Source organism: Salminus brasiliensis, chromosome 4 (assembly GCF_030463535.1).
Source record: "Salminus brasiliensis chromosome 4, fSalBra1.hap2, whole genome shotgun sequence".
In the NCBI taxonomy this organism is placed as follows: Eukaryota; Metazoa; Chordata; class Actinopteri; order Characiformes; family Bryconidae; genus Salminus; species Salminus brasiliensis.
This window is the reverse complement of record NC_132881.1, coordinates 37,209,189-37,236,550: the sequence shown is the minus strand read 5'-3', so window position 1 is coordinate 37,236,550 and position 27,362 is coordinate 37,209,189. Positions and strand designations below refer to the sequence as shown.

General features: G+C 40.9%; 1 protein-coding gene across 1 annotated transcript in view; it reads left to right on the top strand.

The window, feature by feature from the left end:
* The window catches only part of hs3st1l1 (heparan sulfate (glucosamine) 3-O-sulfotransferase 1-like1), a 40,795-nt gene extending 15,327 nt beyond the window's left edge, over nucleotides 1–25,468 (top strand). Inside the window, exon 2 of the mRNA XM_072677027.1 lies at nucleotides 23,564–25,468. Within this exon, the coding sequence (XP_072533128.1) occupies nucleotides 23,752–24,681 (930 nt within the window). The 5' untranslated portion in view covers nucleotides 23,564–23,751 and the 3' untranslated portion in view covers nucleotides 24,682–25,468. The remainder of the gene's footprint in view (nucleotides 1–23,563) is intronic.
* Nucleotides 25,469–27,362: the final 1,894 nt, after the last annotated feature.

The following is a 27,362-nucleotide window of genomic DNA, read 5'->3' as shown; positions in this document are numbered from 1 at the left end:
AGCCTCAGCTTTCTGTTCTTGACTGACTGAAGTGAAACCCAACATGGTCTTCTGATGTTATAGCCCATCTGCCTCAAGGGTGTTTCACATTTGAGCTAATTATTTTCATTTATTGAATTAAGCAAGTTTCGGAAGTTTAATGAGACTTTTTTCTTATGTTCATACCCTTTCTCCACCTGAAAGATTTCAGCATTTCGCTCAGTCCTCAGTCTTTTAGACTATTTTGTAAAGTCATTTTAGTTTTGCAGAAAGTTAAAAGAACATTAGTTGCCATAGTGAGTAAGCTGACTAGAAAGAGACTAGTAGACAAAACATCATGAACAGAACATGACATTAGTGCAGACTGACCTGATCAGCAGACAACCAAAAGCCTGGACTGTGGAAGTGGACACAAGGTAGGTTGGGTCCATGGATCCCTGTTATTGGCAACAAAAACCATCTATGTGCCTCAGCAGAAATGTAGATTTGTCAAATCAGGCATGTTTTTTTTGTCTCCATCTGTCCAGTTTTGGTGAGCCTGTGCCCATTGCAGCCTCAGCTTTCTGTTCTTGACTGATAGAAGTGGAGACTGACATGTCAGACTGTGTTCTGTTGTTGTAGCCCATTCGCCTTAAGGGTGTTAAACATTTGAGCTAGCCATTTTCATGAAGTGAATTAAAGATTCAGAGACTTTTGTGTGTTTTCTGTGTTTCTACTTTCTTTACTACCAGAAAGATGCATTCTGCTTAGTCCTGCACAATTCTACTGATTCCAGATGTCCCTCGTGGTTTTATTGCATCTAAATGGCAACCAAAAAGCGTGGTCTGCCAGCGAATTAATTGCTTCACACATTTAACTGCAAGAGACTATGTGAATAATAAGAAGTGAATAATAAGCTTCAAGAGTAAATGGCTTAACCGAGAAGCCTAAAAAAGAAAGCAAAAGAAAGTTTCCGTTCCAGTTAAATTCCAGTGTTTTGGAGCTTGTGCTTTGATTTTTAGTTTATGTAGTAATGTAGTTAAGATGTTAACAAAACGTCTTCTGTTTCGGAGGATAATTCAGCACAGAAATCACTTTATTTCACAGTTTGTCACATCTCTCTGTGTTTACATCATGTCACAGTCCCCTTGCCAAGTCTGTCATGCCGTGTGCCCGACGCTCTCTCAGGTGTCACATCTGCCTACTCTGTTGTGTATGATACAGGAAATGGATTCAAGTGTGCTGGCTGGGTGTTGATTGGCTGAAACGTGACAGCTTAATCTTATGGGTTGCAGCCTGTTAATAGCAGCCTGACTCACTATTAGCGCTAGCGTTAGCATTTCCACTGTGGAGAGCCCACAGCTGGACAAGGCTCTTGGCATGTGAATTGACACTTGTTTTTATTGCATAAGAGCTGGAGCCGGTTGATGTGGAGAGCCTGAGAGAAAGTGGGTGCAGCTGTTTGCCGCCTGGTCTCATCCACTGAGCTGCTTCTACATGAAGAAGAAGCCTCAAAGTGACAATTTTTCCACAGCACCGCTTGCTTCTCAATTTGGTGCTTGAAGGCTGTGCATGCTGCAAGTACTCATCTGGGGCTGTGTGATATAGCACTCTAATTTATAATGGGGGCTGCTTTAGAACACGGCTTCTATTCTCAACCATCTGAACGAGGCCCGCTAGGTGCCTTAAAGTTTAACCGGGTTTCCTAATTTTTAAATGAGGCTTAGTTTTCGCCATTTCAGAAGGAAATGTATGATAGTATGGGGCTGAAATATGTGTCAATACTTTACTTTAAGAATTGTTCAAATATTTTTACATATTATTATATGGTTTATATTTGATGGGTGTGGGTGTTTGTTTGTTGTTACTGTGTGTGTGTGTGTGTGTGTGTGTGTGTGTGTGTGTGTGTGTGTGTGTGTGCATGCCCTCTGCAAATTCAGCTTTCTCTGCTTGTCTGACAGAAGTGGAACCTGATGTGGTCTTCTGTTGTTGCAGCCCATCCGCCTCACGGTACGTGTCCACTGCACGTGGCACGGAATTCTCAGCCCACTTCCTTTGCCAGGGTATTGTCTCTTGATGGGTATGTCTGTCAACCATGAAGTAGAAATACATAGAAATACATTTCCAATTTATTTTAAATTTTTTTACAGTTGAATCCAGTGACATGCATCCATGTTCAATTTTGCTTTCTTTTTTTTTTTTAACTGTACTTGGTTATAAATATGGAAATTAAACGCTCTACGTTAGCTACACCAGGGCACATACTGGTTGAGAAAGGGCAACAAAATGTTGCTTTTGTCTGATTGGTTGGCTCAGTGCAGCTGCCATATGTAATTTGCATAAATTTCAAGCCAGTTCTGCGTCGCCCGCTATCCCACCATCCCTCACTAATGTTTTCAGTACTACCCTTTGAAAATGAATGGTGGGGAAATTTTGGATTATGATTCATGTGCAGTGGGCACATACAGTCACGTTTCAGCATGTTCTGCGTTCTGAGGTGCTTTTCTGCCCCCCTCAGTTGTACAGACCGAGCAGTCTGGCCACTGTCTTTTGACCTTTCACATCAACAACGCATTTCTGTTTGCAGAACTGCCACTTACTGGATATTATTCCTTTATTGCCCCATTCTGAGTAAGCTCTAGAGACTGTTGTTCTAAAAACAACAGCCCAAACACAGCTCAATACAAGATTTCTAAAATAGTAATAGTCTGTAATAGGAAACATAGTTCTAACTGTTTATAGATACTAGCGGATGTGTAGAGTGATTGCCTTCCATTACCTGCTTTACTTAACTTTCAATGGGAATCAGTGTAAAAATATTTTAATCCAGGTCCAATTTTAGAGCATTTCTATTGGTCCATTCATCCACAATTCACAGAGCAGCTGAAGGGTTCAAATGGTGGAGAAAACTAAAAACAGACAAATGGAGATGCTTTTTTTTATCGGCCAGCAGCAATATATAAACTCACTGAGCATTTAAGACAGGTATTCTTTCCATGATGAATGCACACAGAATCATGCTGATTCAAGAAGATTCAGGCAATGTTCACATCAACCAGCAGAATGGGGAAAATGTGATCTAAGTGATTTTGAGCGTGAGATGATTGTTCGTGCAGGACTGTGCTTTCAGCACGACAGTCTCTAGAGTTTACTCAGAATGGCTTAATAAAGGAAGATCTAGTAAGCTGCATTTCTGTGGACAAAAATCTACAGAGAATAGCCAGACTGGTTGGGGCGGACAGAAAGGCTTCAGTAACTTGGTTAACTACTCAAATGCAGAAGAAACTGCAGAAGGCCACATCTGGTTCCAATTCTGCCAACCAAGGACAGAAAGCTGAGGCACAAGCTCACCAAATCTGGAAAGCTGAAGACTGGAAAAACGTAGCCCGGTCTGATTAATTCTGATTTATGCTGAGGCACGCAGATGGTACGGTCAAAATATGGTGCCAACAGCTTGAATCCGTGGATCCAACTTGCCTTATGTCAAGAGTCCAGGCTGGTGGAAGTGGTGTAATAATGTGGGGAATGTTGTCCTGCCACACTTTTGGCCTGTTAATACTGATCAATCATTGCTTGAATGCCACAGCCAGTATTTGAGTACTGTTGTGGACCATGTACATCCCATCCATACCAATCTTCTAATGGTTTCCCAGCCACTTTTGGGAAGTGCTCCTGAAACATGTGCACAAACTGTGTGACACAATCATGTCAGCATGGACCAGAATCTTCAACATCTTGTGGAATTTGTGCCAAGATCAATTAAGGCTCAGGCCAGTATTAGTATAAGTCTTCCTAATGAATTGCTTGATGAGTGTAGGGTTGCCAATACATTACACAATGCAGTTTGGGTCTAATGTGAATTATACTTTGAATTATATGGAACATAGAATGACTTAGTATAGTCCAAAAAGTTTTACAATATAAAAATAAGATTGATTAATTTCATAAATAATAAATAATTAACCTAAATTGAGTTTTAAGAATGATCAGGGTTTTTTTTTCTTCCTAGTAAATGTGCTTTTTTTACTTTGCCAGTCAGAGGGAGATGTGTGTTTAGGAACAGTTTAGTCCTACTGTAAGAGCAGAATAAGAAGGTGAACAGGGCTGAGGCTGTTCCAGACTGTGTGAAGACGAGGGTATGTTTGTGGTCAGAGTGTAAAGAGCTCGCCTTCTGCCAGCAGGGCTTTGTGAGTCACCAGAACCAAGCCTGAATCACAGCATTGGTATTTTTATGCCACCCCGCACCCCAGTCTACAGAAGACACCAGTGTTCACTGCTGATCAGCTTCATCAAGGACATATAGTGAATTGAAAAAAATTTAAAAATAGATCACAAGTTGGAGAAAAGCATGAGCTGTCAGGTGTTTGACAGTCATTCTGTATCATGCATTAAGCTACAGTATTTTAAGCTCCTGCAGCACCACCTTAACAATATTGCAGGCACTGAGAGATGATTAGTCTGTAGACATTTTGGGGTCGATCACTGCGCTTCTTCAACTCTTTTAGGTCAAAGTCCTCCCCACCCTTCCATTTAGAATAAACAAAAACACTTTTAATTAGAGTCTTAATGATTTTTCAGTTTCAGAAAGGAAGTGCCAATAAATCTGCTGGCCTTAGAGTCCTAAAGAGGGGATGAATAATAGACCTTTGTCCTGTATAGATTGTGCTCAAAACAGTTCAGCAACAACAACAAAAAACAGCTGGCTTCTCCATTGATCAGGTAAGTAGTACGTTTTCTGAGAATGAAAATGTTTATCTGTTGGCTAAATGCCACTATAAACTTTTTATGTGCATATGACTAATTAATCATGAAATCTGGCCTTCAGACAAATTCAGTTGTCTTCATTTAGTACATTTAATCATTTAAAGCAATACTATCAAATAATTGCCTGAAATGTGTAATTCTTTTTTTATTTTATAAACATTTTTTTTATTTTCTCATAAAAAAAGAAATTAAGCCTGATTTATTTTTTTTATGTATATCCATTATTTTATACTAAAAGCCCTTTGCAGAGTTTTGTAATTACGATTTCATGACATTTCATAAAATTCTTTATGGATTATACCATAAATTTACTTTCATTTTGTGCATCATAGATTGCAGTCTCGTTATTGCATTATTGCAAACCACTCCCAAAGTCCTCATTGGATCATGTAGTTGTGAGTTTAAGCATCATTCCATTTTACTAGACTGTTCGTGTGCACCAGTCATGTAATATACAACCCTAGTTAATACCAGCATAAAATCCCCATTTCATATTAATATTAAACAAATGAACTGAAAGCAAGCATTTGCATGTCTCTCAGTGGGTTGCGGCCTCTGAATGATTGACTGTCTCAATAGCGCACTTCAGTCTCACCTTTTGAGTTTGATCACTCTTCCCCATCAACATACAAGATGAGGAAAGCTTGACTTTAATGGCTGTATCATGAAAAGGTCATGGCTAGAGGGAACAGAGGGAAGACTGAGTGCATAAAAAGGCTATTATGCAGAAGAGAAAGAGTAAATGAGCTAAATGCCACCATTTGAAAGAATGTACTAACTGCTTAGTAAATGAAAAATGATGTCGTAGCGTTTAGAGGAATCGTTCAGCTTATTTCTAGAATACACACGTTTCAGGGTAATACATCAAACGCATATAAGGCATGAAACTGGAGAGAAAGAAGTGTCCTCAGCTTCTGTACCACAGTGTGATTCTTCAAAGCTTCAAAGATTCTGGCTCCAGTTTTCCCGAATTTCCTCTACTCCCATTTTCTCCAACAATCAAACAAGAACACCAGCCCACGCAATGTAACTGTCTCAGCTAATTTGCCACAGTGGAGTTACAATGATTATGGTATTTGGATTTAAAACTTAAATTATGCAATCAAGGACCATATCTCTTTTTCTCAGCCAAAAGAAAATGAGTAATTAATTCTCTCCATCAGCTTCTCTCTTCCCTCTCTTGGGGTGGGGGTACGGGACCATTATCAGTGAGGCTTTTTAAACGTGTCTGCATAGCTAATTAAAAGTTGAACCAGTTTGAGTCGCTACACCGGAGCCAATTAACTGCTCAGAAGCAGTAACCATTTCATGGATCCGTGAAGAAACATCTTCACTTTCACCTTTCAGCTGTAAGAAATGGACACGGTTTTCGCGGTTTGATTCTTTGCTCTCTTCTTTTTTTTCCCCCTCCTCTCCTGCCTCGCTGTATTCTTTCAGTTGGGCCCAGTGGGCGTTGTGGACATAAAGTATTGGTTGTAGTGTTGGTCCACGTAGCTTTTGTTTGAGGTTCGGCAGTCAGGATTGAAGCGAACACTGAGAAAGTTTGGTCTATCGATCGTCTTGGTCTGGCAGGAAATGATTGGTAAAGCCCTCGTAGATCGATGTTGTGTCTCGGATTTCCGCTCTGCCTCCTTTATCCTCCTCCCCGCGTCCTCCTCCTGCTGCCTTGCCAAAGACATTTTCAGACTGAGGGCTGAAATCAAATACAGCTTTTTCACACAAAGCATTCATTCATATTTAACATGGCTGGATCGTTTAGGGCAGCAGATTAAGAGCCTTACGTCTCCCTAAGCGACCACCTCGACACTGCAGAAGAAGGCAGAGTTAAGCTGAAGTTTGCAGATGTCTTCATTTTTAGCCTCTCCATCATTCAAACTACTGTAGCTCCCCAAACTTCTCTAATTAGCTATTCGGCAGCGGTGGGCGTTGGTCGTAAAAAGGGTCCAGAGGAGAACAAGGGGTGATAAAAGGCATTATTGGCAAAGCGACCTCTATCGCTCTTATCTCCCATAAACACTTCACTCACTTTTACAGGCGCAGGGAGATGGCACTGTAGGCCAAAAGAGGGTGAAGGCAGTATGACTTATTCATGAGGGTGGAGGAACAAGTGTGAGAGATGAAAGTGGTAGGGAGCGAAGTTTGTCCGATAAGCCCTCGTTGTGCCGATAAGGATTTGATTTTAAAACTTCCAAAGTGATCATCACTGCCAGCACAGTCTGCCTCGGCTAACTTTTTCATCTCTGAGGTCAGAATCAGACTAAAGTAGTTTAATCCATTTGTGATTGACATAAGAGGGAAATTAGTTCCTTTTATTGTGAAATGTAGCTTTTCTTATGCTGTGTTAGATGTGATCTTGTGCTAAATACATTTTATACAGGAACAATGCACAATAGCATTACATGCACATGCAGGCCACACTACAATTGTGTTGCTATAGGAGTATGGGTGGTGTGGCATAAAAATAAATCACAATACAAGACATTTTACGTGCCATTAATTATTTTTTTCTAATGTCTGATAAGTTGAAATAAAAAAAGAAGAAGCATTGGTAGTAATGGTGGTCCAAACTAAACCAATTAAGATGCACCAATAGAACCAATAAGACATGTAGTTGTCCAGTGTTCTACCAGTGCTGACATTAGCCATGATATACTCCAAAAATACAACTGTAATGTAATTTATCACAATAATAATAAATATCATATTGCTCAGCCCTACTTTAATATTTCAAGACTTGTGGCATGCCACGTATTATGGCATGACAGCATGATATGATCAATTACTCTTTTTGGTAGAAGTTTTCCCCTGTTCTCCCCATTTGCTACTGCCAATTAACCCACCCATTTGTAGCTCCCCCCTAGCACTAGCAATGCTCCCGACACTAGGAGTGTAAGGATTTAACACACGTCTTCTCCGATACATGCAAAGCCAGCCACCACATGTTTACGAACTGCTGCCGATGAGGCATTGATGGGCAGCTGACCCGCTTGGAAGAAAAAGCGATGGGTCCCCGGATCCACCACACCAGCTAACAGACGCCGGTGTCGGCCAACATCGCTTAAAAGTGATGAGGGGAGACAGCTCTGGCTACTTACCCTGAGAGTGCACAGCATCTGTACTCTGGCCGCTGATGGCAAAGCAGAATGGAAACTCCCAGGCCACCATGGTAGCACATTAGGCCGCTAAGCCACTCTGAGCGCAGATGATTTATTTCTTTTACTTGCAAATTATTCTGGAAAAACATTAAATGTATAAGGTAATGACGTTTTAAGCTCATCATGCGGTGGGCAGCCATTGCTGCGGTGCCCAGGGAGCAGAGAGGGTGAAGGGCCTTGCTCAAGGTTTCAACAATGGCAGCTAGCTGAGCCCACAACCCTGTCATCAATAGCTCGGAGCTCTAACCACGGAGCCACCACTGCCCCCAATATCAATATATCAATATCACTGCTACAATATCAATATTTGGGCCTCTGTGTATCAGCACTATTTTTAAATCAAGGATATTTTACAGCAATATTATACTGTATCAGTTTTCCTCCCCTCTTTAAAAAAAGCTCTCCAGTTTCCTCCCACGTCCCAAAAACACACAGTGTAGGTAAATTTGCTATGCTAACTTGCCCCTAGGTGTGAGTATGTAAGTGAATGGGAGTGGGTGGTACTTGTCCAGGGGGTATTTTTCTGTCTTGAACCCAATAATTCCAGGTAAGTTTCGGACCCACCACGACCCTAAGAAGCTGGTTAGCGGATAAGAAAATAGATCGATTCTGATTGTGTCATTTCAGTGCAGCAAAACTATGCATTCTTTATATTTATTAACATGGACATAAGCTATGATATGCACAGCTTACTCAACATAGAGTTAACAAGATGCATTTATAGCATGTGATGAACTGCACATTGAGTAGGTAAGCTGTTGGCTGTAAGAGTGAATGCTTTGCTATGAGGGATGGCATGGCATACTGCTGAAATCTGTTGTTGTGAGTGACTTTGGCATTGCTGTAGCTTTCCAGGCATTTATATAAACGTGCATCAGCAACAACATGGGCTAACAGATTGGTAAACAACCACTATACTCTCTCTCTTTCTCTCTCTCTCTCTCACCCTCTCACCCTCTCTCTCTCTCTCTCTCTCTCTCTCTCTCACTGTCCCTCACACCTTAGCCAGGATGGAGTAAGGAATATAACATTGTAGATCGTCATTATAGATAAAGGCTCTGGATGTGATCTGCTTCTCTCCCAGAAGTGAAATTACAGGCCTGCTACAGGAAGTTTAGCTTCAGCTCTGATTGCTCCCCCCTGCTCAGGACGTGATGTTTTCCAGTAAACAGCCCTGAGTATCACACAGCTACCACTGGCATCTCACCCCACTTACACAACATGTCTGTCCTATTCTTATTCCGACATAGCTATGTACAGTACTGTCAGTCCTATAGGAGCTGTTTAATGAAAAAGAGTACACAAATATGTCATTTGTCATGTCAGGAAGCATCATCAGAGTTTCATATTTACAAATTTTGTCTTATGTGTGGTGAATGTGAAATGTGTGTGGGATTTTCCCTGCATTTTGGTTTCAGTAAGAGCAGTGCAGTTGAGATTTACTGATCAGTAGTTCATTTCTAGTCACTTAATTAATATCAGAGGAATTTATGTGAACGCTCTACTGTTCAAACTGAGCCAAAGAATTATTTGCAATTATTTTATAGATATTAATAAGAAAAATTTTGGAGATAAATGGAAAGATAAACCTGCACATTGGCGTTCCATCCACATGAAAACACAAATTGAAGAGTTTTGAAAACTCAGTGTTTTTTCACAGTTTTCAGTGTTGTCGTGTGGACAGAGCTTTATACAAGCGTTGGAATGCACTATTAGCCAACAAACAAGGTTAGTTATTTATATGTTATAGCGCTTCTGTTCAGACCCTTAAATTGAATATGATGTAGAATGCTTACCTTAAAATAACAGCTTCAGTATCATTGTGATGCTCCACTGATTAGTAACAAGGAGAATAGCATCTCTATCGTTGCACGCTGCTACTGAACTATGTAACCTTGGTGAAACAGGCACGACAGCACTGGAACCATATTTGTGTAAAATTCACTAATATTAATCTACCACCTCAGTCCACATGGTGGTTCTGTATCTTTTAGCTTGTTAAATTTCGGGGGGCTCAAGGCATAATTTGTCTTCACTGGAGTAATTAACACTCTCCACCTGTAGGGGCAGCCCATGAGCACAAAAAAAACCCCAATTCTCATATAATGCTCCTTTAAATGGTATTTTACTGGGATGCCATGAAAGTCCTGTTAAATAGGATGTGACATATTCAGCATGAAACACCCAAGAGCTCCTGAATCATCCAGAAATGCATAAAAGCAAGAGTCACAGATATGCTTTGCTTTGCCGGCGCTGCTGCGTTGCTTTTGCGCTGTAACAACCAAGAGCAGTTTTTATTGCTTCTCCTCTCAAAAGCTGTCATTTTGTGGTAATTGTACTTGGCAAGTTTAACTGGGATTTTGACTCCGCTTGTGTTCACACTGACACACTTCTAGAGGTGGGGAATATGGCAGTATGGCAGCCAGTAAGACCCAGACAAAAAATCTAGTAGCGCCACATAAAATAAAATGAAACCTCTGAATACAGTGATTATTATTTAATATTTTACACTTCAGTGCACTAAAGCCTGACGAAACAGGACAAATGATGCTGTCTTTGTATTGAAAAAGTCAGTGTTTTAAGCACAAATGATATTCACAATCCGTGTTGGAACATAACTGTTCATGATAACGTTAAAATTGTCATAAAATTGCTAAAATTGCCATTACCATTAAATTACCATGGAAAGATGCACGTGTAAAGGGTCACTGCTGTTTGTATCTCATCCAAGTGGGCGATTTTTCAGGTAAATAGCTTTAAGTATTACTTTCTGAAGCGGGCTACAATGTCTGAACTGTGCTGTGTAAATATACACACACGGTGTCACTCTGTATGCCTGGAAGATCAAGCATATTGAGTTGTTTTTAGTGATTCTCAGTCCTGTGGGCATCTTGTAGTAGACATTTTTTGTTTTCCTCCTTCTGACAGCTACAGTTATTGAAGGGATTGAAGCTACAGTTATTCAGTGGGACGTGTCAACAGCGAAGACGCACAAAAGAGCAGAGCTGTCCTCAGGACTGGAATCAGGACTGCTGTTGCACATATTGCACATTTTTTTTGTTCCTTTTTTTCTTTTGCACAGTTTTGTTTTGTCTCTCTGCTGAGGCTAAAGTCTTGGCAGTGTAAGAGATGACTCTGATAGTTTGTCTCCAGCTGTAGTAATCCCACAATTTGGCAGTCAGCATTCTCTCACAGAAGGTCCCATGCAAACTCAGCCCTGTTTGTCGCCTTCCCTAAGCACATATTTACTGCTGTGGAAATCCTGAGAGCGCAGAGGTGCCTGCGCTTCCAAGTAAAAGGCAGGCATGGTTGAGTGAGGATGTGGCCCAGAAGAGGCAAGTAAACACAGAGCTGGAAGTACGTCCAACTGATATTGCTATCTCCCTGCTCCCAGCCGGGGGGAAGAAAACACAAATGTAGCATGCTGACTCAGCAATAGGGTGGAAGAAAATGACAAGAGTTTGAAATCTTTCCGAACTTCAACTAAAATTGAGTTTTGATACAGTAGATATGGTTGTTCAATTTTTTTTCTTTTTTTTTCTTTTTTTTTTCCCTTTTTTTGGTCCCGGCCTCTATCCAGGTAATTTAATCTTGGGTATCTGATGCTGAGTCCTGATTCGATATTGTGTTGTTGTTGTTTTTCTTCCTAGAGATAAGCACAGGGTGCACCTCAAGTGCATTAAAGTTAGTTTTAAAATCTATAGAAAAATGATTTTTAGTATGTGCACTGGGTTTCATCTTGCTGAAACTACCAGTTTATGGTGTCTTAAAAATGTGTTGTTATTTTGTGTGTATTAGCTGTGCTAATAGTCATAGCCTTGAAGAGTCACAATTATTATAAAATAATGATAAAAAAAAGTTACTACAATCAGTAATTTGAAAATCAATGAGCCAATAATGTATATTCCAAAATCCAGACAGCTTGGCTGTTAAAAAAAATGCATACATGCTCGCGTCAGCACTTCTTGGTTAGTCTGCAATATGTTTCTGTCACTAAATACACCCACTTCTGGTACCTCAACATCAATTTGCAATCAGTTTGCGGTGTAAAAGAAGGTATTAAAAAAAGTGTCAGTCGGGAATTGCTATCTGAATTAAAGTGTAGTATGAGTATTGTGGCCTATAACTGAGCCATCGTGACTGGAGGGATATCCAGAGCTGAGAGACACACAAACAGACACCAGTCACAGTGTCACTTTCTTTATTATTTTTATTGTTATTTTGGAGACCCACACTCAACCACCCACCCTCTTTTAACAAGAGATATGTGAAAATGTGAAAAACTATATTTATTCACATCCGTTTAAATATAAGGCATCTTTACCCCCTGTGAACTGGCTGAGAGATGTAATGTAACTTTAGCTAAAGTAACTTGGCCTTTACCAAACGACTGGCCACCTTTCTCTGTGTACATTTCTAGTCATGTGATCTACTTTGGCTTTCTGTGGTCTAGATATAGCTTCAATTTAATATACTACTGTCAAAATGTTGCGTGGCACATTGCATGGCACGATGCTTGCCACATATCTAACTTAACATTAGCTAGTTTCATCTACCTTTCTCTCTCCTCTCTCTGGTTTTCTAATGGCTCTCACTCTTGTCGGGTGTGTAGAGAGAGGACAAGGAGGAGAGAATAAAGAAATATGTTTGTTTTTTTGTTTTTTTATGAAAAGCCCTCTGAGTTTTGTAATTACGATTTCATGACATTTCATAAAATTCTGAAGCAGCGACAGCAATAATTGTGTGTAGTAAGTCTTTTAATAGGCTCTCATGACTGTCCTCCCCCAACTATCAGTGGCAACTCTGCCTGCTTATCACCCACCACACTATAGATCTAGGTATAGACCACTTAAGTTGTGCATCATTCTGTAGTTGACGTTATGATCTCTGAAATGACCTCTGAAATTGCCTTTGTCCCTTTCTGTGGTAAATAAGTATGTTCAGAACCCTATACATTTTCTCCTGTATACAGACTGGATCCTAGAATTATGAGTAAGCCTACATGTAAGCTCATGCTACTGCTCACTGATTTGACATCTTTAGACTTGCAATGAATCTTAAACAACCGCACTAACCAACGCGGTGTGGTAATCAAGTGATATCAGCAAGCTGAAAAGCAGTTGTTTACTACATTAGTCCATCAATATGACCAGCTTGGCCAAACTGGTCAATCACCTGATAGGCCATCTAAACCAGAGATGGGCAAAATACGGCCCTGGGGGACCAGATTCCAGCAGATTTTTTTTGCTTGTCCTGCTCAGGCACACCTGATTCAACTCACCTGTTAATTGGCAAGTTTAGTAGATCTGTTTGAGCAGAGAAATCAGCAAACTATGCTGGACTCCGGCCACCCATGCACACCCCTGATATAAACCATCACACTCAAATGAAATCATATGCTAGGCTGGTCAAGAGCTAAGCTGCTCAACCAGCTCACTTAGCAACATAGAGGATGTCTTATCCTGGATGACCAACTTTTTAAACCACCCTGACAATCAAGGACCAGCTTAGATCTTCTGAAACCAGCTACCAGCAAAAGGTAGTGCTGAGCTGGATTTTTCAGCAGGGAGAAAATGTACGTTACGATGCAGTTATCTGTTCTTCATCGAACACTCACTGAAACATGATAGAGCTTTCACTTAGCTTGCTTTGACGAGCCCTACAAGTTGATCTGCACTCAGGCTACACTGCTCTACATGACCAGATTGAAAATGGTTTTCACCTCTTCAGCCGAAGAGAGGCTCGGGCTTGGGATCGAACCTGCTATCTCCAAATGATTTGGAAGAGGCTTGAGCACCTTAGAGCCACTATTATAGTTTAGCATTTAGTAGAAAACACATCAACTGCTCTTTTTTAGAGCTTTGCAAACAGCACAATTAGCTGATACAGAGGCATTAATGCAGAACAGATGATTTATAGGAAGTTTTTCAGGTCTTGTAGCCAGGACTTGAATTCAGTCTATTTCTCCAGTGCACAGTGACCTGCAGTTCAGCCCCAGCTCCTGTGGTTTGTGCTGCTGTATGAGCACTGTCAGCAGTAAAGAGGCATGCTATAGTACCTCACTAAACGATCGGATAGATCTCATCAAACATTTACCCTCTCCCCACTGTCCACCACAAAAAAGAGCTGTTTTTTATTTGATGAAGAATTTCATTCATAATGAATGTGCCTTTGCCTCAGAGCAAGGCAAAAAGGGGAATGTGGTGGGTAGGTAGGGAAGGAGCATGGCTGTGTTTAATTATAGACAGAGTGACGAATCTTCTGGTTTGCACCTGGCCATTGATGAAAGAGAATCCACATTGGAAAAAGGCTCCATGTTGCCCAACAAAATCACTACAGCTTATGCAAAGTCTCTGCCTGCAGTTGGAACATGGTTGTTAAGGTTTTGCATGTTTTCCATAGTAAATCACTGACTTGTCTTTCATTTTCCTGACTCCACCTGTTGAGTTTTGACTGATTTACATGAGGCCTGTGGTTTAGAGTACATCCACCCTCAGTATCAGTGAATCTGCTGCACTCTCAGCACATTTGATAAATGCTTGAGTTGGTAACAAGCATATGGAGGAGGGGCTTAGTAAGGCTCGGGCAGGGTAGAAAGCCGCCAATAAGAGGCATTTCTGCTTCATATGTTGCCGTAGCAACCAATAGGAGAGTTCATATTCTGAAAGCCGCTGCCCACTGCTACGAAATAGTGGAAAAAATCTCTCTCCCTCTATTTTATCATTAATTGATGGTGAGTTACAGACGCGGAACTTTTTGGAACAGCAAAAAGATTAAATGTCTAGCAACATTTCCATAAAAAGGAGGCTCACACTTTAAAAAAAAACAGTAATCAGACCTTTTTGAGGATTACTGTTTATGTAAGTGGGTAAATACGTTAATGTAACATGATAGGTAACATATTTACAGTTCCATCCAGCGACAGCAATAATTGTGTGTAGTAAGTCTTTTAATAGGCTCTCATGGTTGTTGTAAGAGCTGGTCCTTTATGCTCCTCCCCCAACTAGCAGCGCCAACTCTGCCTGCTTATCACCCACCCCACTATAGATATAGGTATAAACCACTTATTGTGCATCATTCTGTAGTTGACGTAATGACCTCTGAAATGATGAAATGATGAAATAATGTTTGGGACAAAGACATGTTTTTCCTAGATATGCCCCTTCCTCTGCTCCACAGTTACATTACAAGAAAATAAAACTTTTGGGGTTCCCTGAGCCTTTAGCAACATATAGGTAGTTTTATCCTGGGGCTGCCCTACTGGTCCACCTATAGGAATCTCTGCCAATTGGGCTGGTTCTCACTATTATTATTTTGTATCCATATCGAGGCAGGCATTGTCATACAGCTGTTGAATTGATTGAGCTCCCTGTTGCTTTTTCTACACCTTGCTTTATTGTCTGATCCCTTTGATCAGATTACAGTGCTTGGCACACTATCCAATCAAAGAGATTTGTGTACTCATTTCAATTCAGCTACTACATCCCAATGTACTACACCCCCCCGGATGATATGCTTTCTGAATACTGACATGAAGTCTGTTTTCACATTTTACAAAGATTTGATCTCATTCTCAGTTTGTCCACCAAGATGAGGACAGTAGTACCTCCACTGCACAGGTGCATTGATAATGCTGATATCATTTTGCATCTCTGCTATTAATGGATCACAGGAACAACTTGTTGGTCAGCCAGATTCTAAATGTGTCAGATTGTTTTTAGAGGACAAAAGTTTGAAAACTAGCTCAGTTTTCATTGTGGAAATGTGGTTTCGGTGGGGTTAATGTGTTCAGTTCTGTGTTAGGGTTCCTTTGGTGTAGGCCTATCCCAGTATGGGCAATATAACATCATGCATTTGCACCCCTAGACATCACCCCAGTATCATTTGGTGCAGAGAAGTGGCTCATTACGCTTGGTGGCAGGCGAACAACAGCCACCCCCACACCTCCTAATAAAAGGACAGCTTTCTCATAAAGGCCAATATCTCACTGAAGGAACTGTGTACTGTACACATCTCACAAACCACCTGACCATGCTCTGACTGAGAGGCTGCTCCTAACTCTGGAAATCCATGTCAGGGTTCAGTAGGTATTTCTATAAGTTGAATAAATCACACTTTAACAATCTATAAATTGTATCTTGTTAAAATAACAGTTAAGGATAAGCTCACCCCTGTAGCATGTAGGCGGCTGTTATTATGGCTTATTATTGTTATTAGGTTGTGCTGCAATAAATTGGCCTTTTTGTATTCAACTTACATATAAGCATATTTTAATTTAAGTCTTTGTTCTTGTTTCCTGCTAAAGCGTGGTTTAATTCACTTACCAAGCCCCCCTCATTGTTATCTAAAAATAGCCTTGTGCTGCTATAGAATCTTTTGAAGGCCAATCTGACAAGGGCTGATGATGACGTGCGATGTAAAATAAATGAAAACCCAGATTATGAAACAAAGATGATAACATAAGATGAGGAATCTTGACTCCACTCCCCTACGGTCATCATCACCATCCTCTCTGACATTTTAACAATTTGACCATAGGATATATGCAGTACAAACAATGCCTAAAGCCTCCCGTATTTATCTGCGCTCTTTTTAATTTAGCCACACTAACAGTGACCGATAGGAATGGAGGACCATGGTGACATTTATCAGAATTCCCAGTCTGGCCTCTTTAGCAGATATCTAGGTCACTGGATCCTGGACATGGTTGAGAATACAGGGATGGATGGATATGTCCTGCAGAGGTGGTGTGATATGGGACATACACAAACAAATAACCAAAAAACAATCACACAAAAAAACGTTCAAAATAGCAGCAAATGGAAGTAAAAAAATATATTTCTTAAATTTTAGTAGAAGGTGAAAGCTTTTATTATATAAATCATTTCCTAACATTTCTATTAGGCCATTCATAATGACATTTTGGCACAATGTAAAGATATTTATTCATTATCTGTCCTACACACACAACCCTTACTCTACCTGTAATAAACCTGAAATAACTACATTTTGTCTTCCTTGTTTCATTGCCTTTAATGTTGTAGCATATGTCTGATCACTATACTGACAACTCTGATTTCAACAGGGTCTCCTTGTGATTATATGTTGTACGGATCACACACACCCTTCTATTTCGAGACCGGGAATTAGTTTTGAAGGGTTAAAGAGTTTTTTTTACATTAATGTGTATCATGTCATTCAAGGGATGTATCATGTAAATCCAATTATTTTTTTTTATCATAACATTAAAAACACACAAAATTCATTAAAGCTGCTATCCAAATACACTATATGACCACAAATATTGGGAAACACTTCAATTCAGGTGTGTCATATAGTCCCCTTGCAAGTGTATAAAATCAAGCACCTCTAGCCATGCAGTCTGCCTTTAGAAAGAGTAGTGAAATGTCTTCCTTCCAAGATATTTCTAAGAGCGGGGTCATCATGTTCTGAAGCACACGAGCATTAAAGTCGCCAACACTCCCCGTTAGAGCTGCAAAGGGGGACCAACTGCATGATAATGCTTATAGATTTAGAATGGGTTGTCATAAAAGCTCCTGAAGGTGTACTGTGTAGGTGTCTCAATACTTTTGTCCATACAGTTTTGGACAAACAACAATTTGTATTCTACAATTAAAATGCACAACTGATGTATGACATCCAATTAAACAGGACTAAATACATTCCTTGTAATGCAATGTGTTGTTGTTCTCAATTCTTTAGGCCCTAATGATATCCACAAAAATCAAATATTGTCATATTGCCTACCTCAACTATATAAGTACTGACCATGCAGGGTACACAAACCTATATATTGCCAATAAGTTGCTGTAAAAGTGAATGTAATTTATTGTGCAACACCAAATGGAGTACTACATCTGGACTTCCAAAGGGTTAATCCAGGGAATCAGTGAATTATCCAACACTGACAATTCTAGGAAAGAAAACACATTGTTTTTGCGTTTTATGACTGATGAGAAATGTGCTCTTAATTATAGAATGACCTTCTGGCAACCACAAGTAGAGTCGGATGTTAAAATGTACAGTAATCACTAAAGCAATTATCATTAAGACTAACTGTTATAATTTAATCTCTCTCTCTTTTTTTCCCTTTTCTCTCTGTAAGTCTACGCCTCTTTCTCTGTCCTCCTCCGTAATGCCATAATGAAGGTCTTAGCTGGCATGTGGGTGTGGATCACCTTACTCACTCGTTCCAGAAATAGCTTAATATCACCCTTTTTTCCATTACCACCAACTGTTCCCCACATTTGTAGCCAAAACAAAGAGTTGGCGGTCTGCCTGGCTCAACACCTCCTTCCCAGAACCACACCGCTCTGTTCAGAGGCTGTTAAATAGCCTCATGATTTTTCTGATTTCTCCCAAGTCTGATGTGTGCAAACACTTCAGCCATTATCACAGTGCATTTCTCGATTTGGCTACACTGCACACTAGACACTAGCAGTAGACTGCACGTCTTTGCAGTAACCCATTACGGTCTCATTGAGATTTACAACAACTGACAGTCTTGTAGAGGATTATTTGAGTGTAGAAGAGTGCAGCAGTCATGGGGGTTAACAGGTTAAGCCTTGTGGTGGTCATGGTAACTGTAATTGCCACCAGGTGGCGCTAAAACTATAGGTTTCTCCCCAGAGGACAAGAAGTTGACGACTGTTGAAGGATTAGAATGTTCATACTCCCTTCAGGGTCCGTCACACCAAGATATTGCACATACCTCAAGTCTGGTAATGTTGCTAACAATGTGTGAACGTTAGTGAAACACCACATTTAAATGTGATGTTTTGTAGCTTGCATTACATTATTTCCTAAGGAAGTAAGAACAATAGTTCCATTGCAATAGAATCCTGACCTGACTAAGGCTCTTGTTGCTGAATGCCATCAAATCCTCACAGCAATACTCCAAAATCTAGTAGAAAGCCTTACATGGACAGTAGAGATCGGTGCTCCAACAAAAGCAGGACATTTAAAAACATTTGTTTTTAATACTCCTGATTTTGGAAGAAACAATGAATGAGCAGGTGTCCCAATACTTTTGTCCATGTGCACATTAAGTAAATTTGGTATCTTCTTAAAAAATAATGTATTTATAATTGAAATATGTTTGAATATTAGATGAACAAGGATGAGGAAATTCAATTCCCATTATCAGTTTCCAATAAGGGTTGCAGCTGGACATGTGGTTGAGGTGAGGAGACGTGGTTACTTGGTTTGAATGTATAATAAAATAAACCAGCTTATTATGGGATCAAGTAATTTTTTTCAAGTGGAGTCAGGAATGTGAGAAGAACAGGAAACACACAAAGCCATGAAGTGCTTGTGACCTTCAAGGACTAAAGAGACTGGAGAATGGTCCTATGAAACCCTATGCAAGGATTTGAATTCTGGATGCAGAAAGAGCAAATGAGCTAGAGGTGTGAAGCAGTGGGGGCAGATTGAAGAAGATGGTATCAAGCATGTGAGTGCACGATCCTGCCCTGGTGAGACTGAGTTCAGCTTAAGAAGAAAATGCGCATCGGATTCCCTTAGAGGGGATGGCAGGAGTCCACCAGAAAAAAAAACAGGTGAAGGGAGGCTCGGGAGTGCAAAAGACAAAAGACGGAGGCGGAAGGAGACAACAGAAAAGGACAATGTCAATGGAGAGAGAAAGATGGCATGAACAGAAGAATGTAGATGAAAAGAATGTGAAGCGAGGGGCTTTGGAAGAATAGGGTTTGTGAACAGCAGAATTGTATTACTAAGGACCCAGATTCGATTTCCAATATTTCCCCAGCCAGCTTTGGTCAAAGGTCCATTAGAATGCAGCTTGTCTTGGTGTAAAGTGTGTTTCATAGAACCACAGGAATGGTTTAGCTGCTGTCATCATTTAAAGTACATTCACTACTACATTACTTCAGTAATTTTAGACAAAGATACCCTCATCAAACAGCAGGCTAAAAAAAATATTATACCTTGTATATGGAGCAAAGCTGAAAATCTAAACTACAAATTACACTCCTAAGTTACACAGTCAATAAATTAACCAAATGTACTTGATAATGAGATTTTGCTGATTGAACACAGCCAGGCCTGAAAACAGCCAGCTGATATTGATGTTTATTATCAGTTATCAGAGTAATGGTGTTGCCACAAAGCTTTTAACAAACACACTAAACCATTATCAGGAGAAACCCCAGGAGAGCTGTGAGAGGCAGCAAATCATCCAGGAAGTCACCAAAGATTTCAAGGTAACATTCCAGGAACTGCAGGTCTCTCTAGCCTCAGCTAAAGTTCATGTTTATAAAGAAAGGCGTTAGATAAAAGCAACCTTCATGGGAAGAAACATTAATGCTCGTCTCTCATTTTTTTGTGGCATGATCAGACCAGCTTATCTCTTAAAGGTGCCATAAAGCTATCCTGCATTTCATAGTAAGTACACTATACTGGACAAATTGTTATTATTGAAAGACTCATGAATTCTGAGCTGCATCTAAAAATTAATTGGGTTGTGCAACAGGACAGTGATCCAAAGCTGAAAAGAAAATCCATACCTGTAGGCTGAAAAGACACATTTCTTTTAATGTTTTGGAGTGTAGAGATTCAATAGAGATTCTGTTTCAGGGTCTCGAACGAGACACACTCTGCTGTAATAAGTGACTGTGAGAATGAATCATGTTTTCTGTTTTCTTTTGTATGTGATCTTTTGAGAGATGTATTTGGTTCAGTTATTACCATTGTATCCCCTGCATCTGCTTTTTTTTTTTTCATAATTGCCCCTAAACTGCAGTTAAAGCATAAACATCCTAACAAGAAGAGTCACACAGCGAAGGGAACAGCACTATAATCGCAGGCCTCACTGAATAATTATTATAACTAATAATTGTTTTATGCTAAATAGTCTTTAAATTAGGCTTCTCTCAGCTTGTCTCTACCTGCTGTTCCTTCTAATACTAAAGAAAGGGTCGACGCATATAAATGAGTCTCTTCATTAGCGCTCATTAGTAGTAAGAGCTATGTCTGTGAGTAACCTGCAGACTTACCACTCACTACTACAAGCTAGACAGTGTGTGTGTGTGTGTGTGTGTGTGTGTGTGTGTGTGTGTGTGGTAGTAGATGAGATTGATCAGCATCATTTTGTAGTTTTCCAGCAGTATCAGGACGGTCTTTTTGCTTTTCTCTATAGAAAAATGACTCCTTTTCCTAAATGCCCTACATGTGTTGTTCCTTGGACAGTCTCTTAGTTATTTGACTTTGAAGATCATTGAGTGGTTGAAATAGAAACATGACCACATAGGGTATGCTATGTGCTATAGAATGCTCAAGTGCACCAAATACTCCAAGTTATCCAAGTCATATTTGTGTAAAATCCTGTAATATTACTCTACCACCTCAGTCCACATGCTTCTTTCACTTCAGATACCGGTTCTATATCTCTGTTTGTCAACAAATGCATGTTTATCGCTGTACACAGGGGGGAGCTATAAGCGTGATTTGCATTTTTGGCTGTGGTTTAAACGTGAATTACACTCCCCACCTTTAAGGGGAGAAAAAATGCCAATTCTCACTTAATGCTGCTTTCTATTGTGTTGAATTGTTTGGGCCACCAAGTACAAAATGATTTATGACCTCAGAGCTCTGTTTACTGTCCTGAAAAAGAGAAAAAGGGCTACTTTTTGTATTGAGGTAACATGTAACACACACATTATAGTTGCGGTCACGCAAAAACCTCCAAAAATCTCCAAAATGTCAATTTTACAGACAGAGGAAAAAACCTTAACTTTCAGTGTATTAAAGTTTTTTATTCCAAGTAATTTTGGAACATTTCTATTGGTCCATTCGCCAAGAACAACTGCCAGATTCATATTATTTCAAAAAGAGAAAAAAAAAAGATTGTGAAATATTTGGCGAGGGTAGAGCAAATTAGTTATTATCCTCTGCTTCCCTCTGTGCTTTCATCAGCCAGTGGCCATGACCCAAAGACAGTCCAAAGCGTCAGAAACAGTAGCACGGTGCAGCTGTGAGATAGTGGCTAGTTGCAGGTGCCTTTTTATGTGTGTGTGTGTGTATGTCCTCTGTGTTAAGTGTATACAGCCACAGTGAGCTGTATCGAATAAGACAGCAATCTCGTCCCCACTTCTCGTTGTTAACATTGGAGCTGGCAGCTCCTCTACTGCTGTGCCGCTGACAGGCAAGCAGACATGTCAGTGTGTATCAGCTGCACCCTGGTGTCACAGTCCTGCACTGAGGCCCCTTCTCCCTCCCTCTCTCTCTCTCTCTCTCCTCCGCTCCAGCCACCCGGCTGCCCCAAGGCTCCTCTCCATCCCCAGTGCTCCGACTCGCGGCCCAGGCAAAAGCAGGTGTCACTGGCTGAGCTCTGAAAGATGTGCTTGAGACAAACAGAGTGAGGGGGAACCCAGCAGCGATGCTTCAAAAGATACTCTAAACACAAGTGCCTGCCGTTGAGCAGACAATCAACTGAATTACTGGTTTGTTTATTTGCATGAGCGTCTAACGATCCATTCTGCGATAACTGATGAAAGCGAAAGCGGTACATGTGGTGCAACCGTGAGTAATGCCTTTTTGCTGCTCTTTTTCAAAGTTGAAATCAAGGCACTTCTCTTTGAATAGCAGGCCGCTGGGTGGTAGTGTGTAATGGAGTTGTGAGGTTTAATCAGCTTTGAGTGCAGAGGAAAAATGCCATGAAAGTGACCTTTCACTGGGGGAATATTTTGACTAGAAGGGCTGACTGTTTAGTCTGAACAGAATAACTGTTGCGTTTCCACGGTCAGGGATTTGATGAAGCGTAAAGGTCAGACGTGGTAAATTCATATATTTGCATTGGAATTCTTGGAAATTGTGAAGACAATTGGCAAGGCTTTTTTTTTTTTTTTAAGTTTATCTCTCTCTCTACTCTTTTTCTGTTTGGCTGCCTCTCAAACTGTAACCCTGCCCAAGCTTACACTGCACTGAATAATAATCCTCCTTAAATAAAAGAAAATAACCTTTCCTTACCTTCCGTTTTGGTGCACAGGACTGGATTGGCATGTTTCCTTCTCATTTAACACAGTTCTTTATAGAAGTGTTCCAGGGCAGGTGTAATGTGTATTGATCTGAGGGAAGACTGTGACCTGGTAAAGTTAGATGGAGTGGTTTGGCCCCATTGCCTTGGATAAATGCCATGCATTGTCACTGACATTTTCTATCAGGAGCTGATTGTAGCTACTATTTTTAGGGCTACACTGGTGTGAGGACTCTGGGCTAAGGCCATTATTCAATATTTTTCATGTAAATATCTGCCCATACTGATGATGATACATTAGTGATAACACTAATGTTTATTAAATGTAGAAACTACCGAATTGACACACTTATGTGTGGCTCACGTGGGTGGAACGGTAGTAAGGTGGACATGAGCTCTGGATGGGCCCTGGGTGAGTATGTACATACGTTTTGAGTGGGACCCAGTCCAGGACAAGCACAGTATCCCAGAACAATAATTATGTCAGCAAATATTGGTTTAATATGTGTCAAATCTGAATACCTTTTTAACAGTTATCTGACAACACTTGATTCTCATGCCATCACATATTCTTACTATATTTGTGACCTTACTTGTATTTCTTAAGCTTTGTTCAGAGTGCCTTGCCCTACAAATCTGAACTCATTGGAAACCCATTTTTTTCCTTTTTTAGATTGCTTGTGGACCAGCGGCCACCTGTTCTTCTCGTTCCCCCGAAAGGTGGCTGCCACCCCACGCTGCCAGCCTGTCTGTGCCTCAGCTTTCTGACCTCCTTGAGACCATCCCCTGGACACTACTACTACTAGACTGATCACCATCCCTGTCTGCTGGCTGCTTTCTCCTCTGCTGCTCTCCCTGTCCATGGCTGGCCTGCTGGGTTCTGTGTTTCTCCTGGTCCTGCAGACTTATGCTGCCCCTCCAGAGTTCATCCAGGTGTGGCCCAGTGCGTCCACCTCAGGGCCTGGACACCTGGATAACGAGACAGTCACCCCTTCCCTGGTTCCTCCCCCAGGCACTAGCAAGCGCACCCCCCACAGCATCATCATAGGTGTCCGTAAAGGAGGCACCCGTGCTCTGCTTGAGATGCTTGACATTCATCCAGAAGTTGCAGCAGCAGCTACTGAGGTTCACTTCTTCGACTGGGACGAGAACTACGCCAAGGGCTTGGAGTGGTACCGCGAGCTGATGCCCTATTCATACCCCCACCAGATCACCATAGAAAAGACCCCAGGTTACTTCACCTCACCCTTAGCTCCGGCACGCATCCGTGCCATGAACTCCTCCATTAGACTCCTACTGATCCTGAGAGACCCGGCTGAGAGAGTGATCTCGGACTACACACAGGTCTACTTCAACCGACTGGAAAACCACAAGCCTGTGCAGGCCATCGAGGACATGCTGGTCAGGAATGGAGGTCTAAACACTCGCTACAAGGCCATTCAGCGCAGTCTCTATGACATCCACATGAGGAACTGGCTCCTGCACTTCTCTCTGGAGCAGATCCACATCGTGGACGGTGACACACTGATCCATGACCCGTTGCCTGAGCTGCAAAAGGTGGAGCGCTTCCTGGAGTTGCCGCCCCGAATCGTAGCCTCCAACTTTTACTTCAACCAGACAAAGGGCTTCTACTGCATCCGCAGTGATGGCAGAGAGCGGTGCCTGCATGAGTCAAAAGGACGTCCTCACCCACCCGTAAACAGTACTGTCCTCCAGCAGCTTCGCTCCTACTTCCGCCAGCACAACCGCAACTTTTTCCGGCTGGTCGGGCGCACTTTTAACTGGCACTAGTGCAGGAGGGAGTTAGCTGACCCAGTCAAGCTGGACCTGGCTTCCCTTCCTTTCCATCCAAGTCCAGTTAGAGGGCTTAATGACAGCGATGTTGAGCAGGGGTGCAGATGGAAGCACTTTACAAACTCCCTCCTTCCCCAGTACATCTTCTAAATGCCTTTAAACTCTTACAGAGTCTGTAGATTAACTTTGCGGTCATAAAATTGTAACGGTTATGAAAATAATTCATGGGACACCCTCAAGCATTGATCCTCTATATTATACAAAGTAACAGGAGGACGACTGAAGCAAAGAATTTTGTGAACTCATCTTTTTCTTTTTTTTTCTTTGTTTGTTTGATATACTTGTACTTGATAATAAATGGTTGCTTTCAAAATGGAACATCATATATCTGTTCTCCTCTCATTTTCCTCCCTCTGCCTTAAGATTCATCTGCTCAGGATTGTGCCCTGTGCGTGTCACACAGTCCGGGAGATGTTTGGAGTAGGCTTTGAGAAGGATTGGAGGTAGGAGGTGGAAATTATGCAGGAAAGCAGGTAGCCTAGAGCGGTGCTTTGGAGGAGCAGGGACCCCTAATAGGCTAAGACGTGGAAGCCAGTGCCCGCAGCCTTAGAATGTGAATCACGAGAGTCAGCACAGCTGCGGTAGTCGCACGCGTGCTCAGCAACACAACCTACCTCTGTTCAGCTTGCGTTACCGTACCACATCAAACAGCTCCTTCGCAACACTGACTTTGGGGGCCAATCACGCAGATGAGATTTCTGAGCTGAGATTTGGACTCATACCCGATGCACAATTGTTTTTGAAGAAAATGCTTGTGCTTGCTTTCGCTAGTGTTATAAAATGATATTCCAAAACAAATGGTATTAGGAATTAAATAGACTATGTGGAGCGGAGTGCATTCTTGCTTCTACAATTTTCTCCCAACAATGTGATGTTTGCTTACAGAATTTGCTGGTATTTATTGAAACCCATTCCTCCCTCATCCAGTAAAAACTTCCACTGGCTACAACACAAGCCTAAAGCGCGATTGATCCACCCCAGTGCTTAACAGTTGGGGAGGTGCTCTTTTGATGAAATTCTGCACCCTTTTTCTCCCAACATACCTTTTGCTTATTGTAACCAAAGCATTCTAATTTTGGCTGCTGGTTGTTGGAAGATTTGAGAATATTTATAAAGCTTTGGAATTTGCATTACCCACCTTGACAGATTATCTAAAAAAAAAGAAAATTCTAATTATCTACAAGAACATACTTAGTTTTTCATTATCTTAAATTCAGCAGATAAACAGAAACTATGTTCTAAATTGTGAATCGGATGTCTATTTGTTGGAAAAAGGTTATATTTTAGTGTGTTCCCTGTTGAGGATTTGTTCACTTATTGTCAATTAGAATTGAATCTAATCATTTGAGCAGTATTTTGTATGTTTTGTACGGCCGAAGATTGCCTGTCTATTTGGAATAGTTTATGTTCTGAAACATCTCACCATTTTTAAAACTAGTTTACTTGATGGATGTCTTAAATCAGCCCAGGCGCTTCAGGGGCTTGCTCCTTGTAGTTAGCTCAAAAACGCAACATGAACATGACTCTGCATTATAAATTATATACATGTTTCCTCTACTGTGTTTTTTTTATTAGCGTCTGAGCTACAGAAAACTGCATCATGAGGTTTTACTAACAAACTACAGGGTATATTGACCCCTGCATGACTCCCTCTATATCCCATCTTACATGTGAAGTGTGGATTAGAGGAGCATACTCTGTCTGATCAGTCAAAGAATCATTTCATTTTGTTCTTTTTTGCTAATTTAAAGTGTAATTGGAAATCTAACAACTGTGACTAGAGTAGGTGAAGGAAAGAGCTGCACATGTACTATGTGAGCTAGCTAGCCAAACATGAAAATTAACAACTAATAGGATTTTGTTGCTTTCTGACAAACCAACATCAACCAACATTCTTTGCCAGTTCATAGTAAATTCATCACAAAACAAGAAGAGAATGATAAAAGTAATGGTCATTACAGGAAACCTTCTCTTACCCTACTTGTTACATGAGGATTCTAAAGGATCTGACTGGTAAGTTTCCAATTAGTGCCCCAGATGTTGTGTAATTCATAGTAGAATATAAAGCTGTTAATAAAAACTATATTAATTTTAATGACAGAAAAAATTATGCATTAAACTACCCCCTGACGATTGCCCCTTTAGAGATGGCCAATATGACAGTGGTGTAATGTGAATACTTTTGTTATTACAATTAAACATAAGCTGCTCTGAACATATTGTGGACATTGTCAGTACTTACATAACACTAATCAACTGCATATTATATTACAAAGGGCCGAATTACTTACTCAGAAACACTGGGCACAAGGCAGGACTACCCCCAGACAGGGCACCAGCCCAGCACAGGGCATACTACACCACCATTCACTCCCACACTCACACCTAGCAGTAATTCAGGTTGGCCAAATTCACCTACCACCTCCAAAGATCAAACCCACAACACCAGGACCCTGGAGCTGTGTGACACACATACACTACCTGCCGCACCACTCTGCCACATTTCTGTGTTTATGAATGAAAAATAAAGAGATTATTAATGGCTTTGTCCTATACGCATCATACTCTGAGCAACTTGTAGGGTCTGAACATGTAAGCATATACATTACTATCCAAAA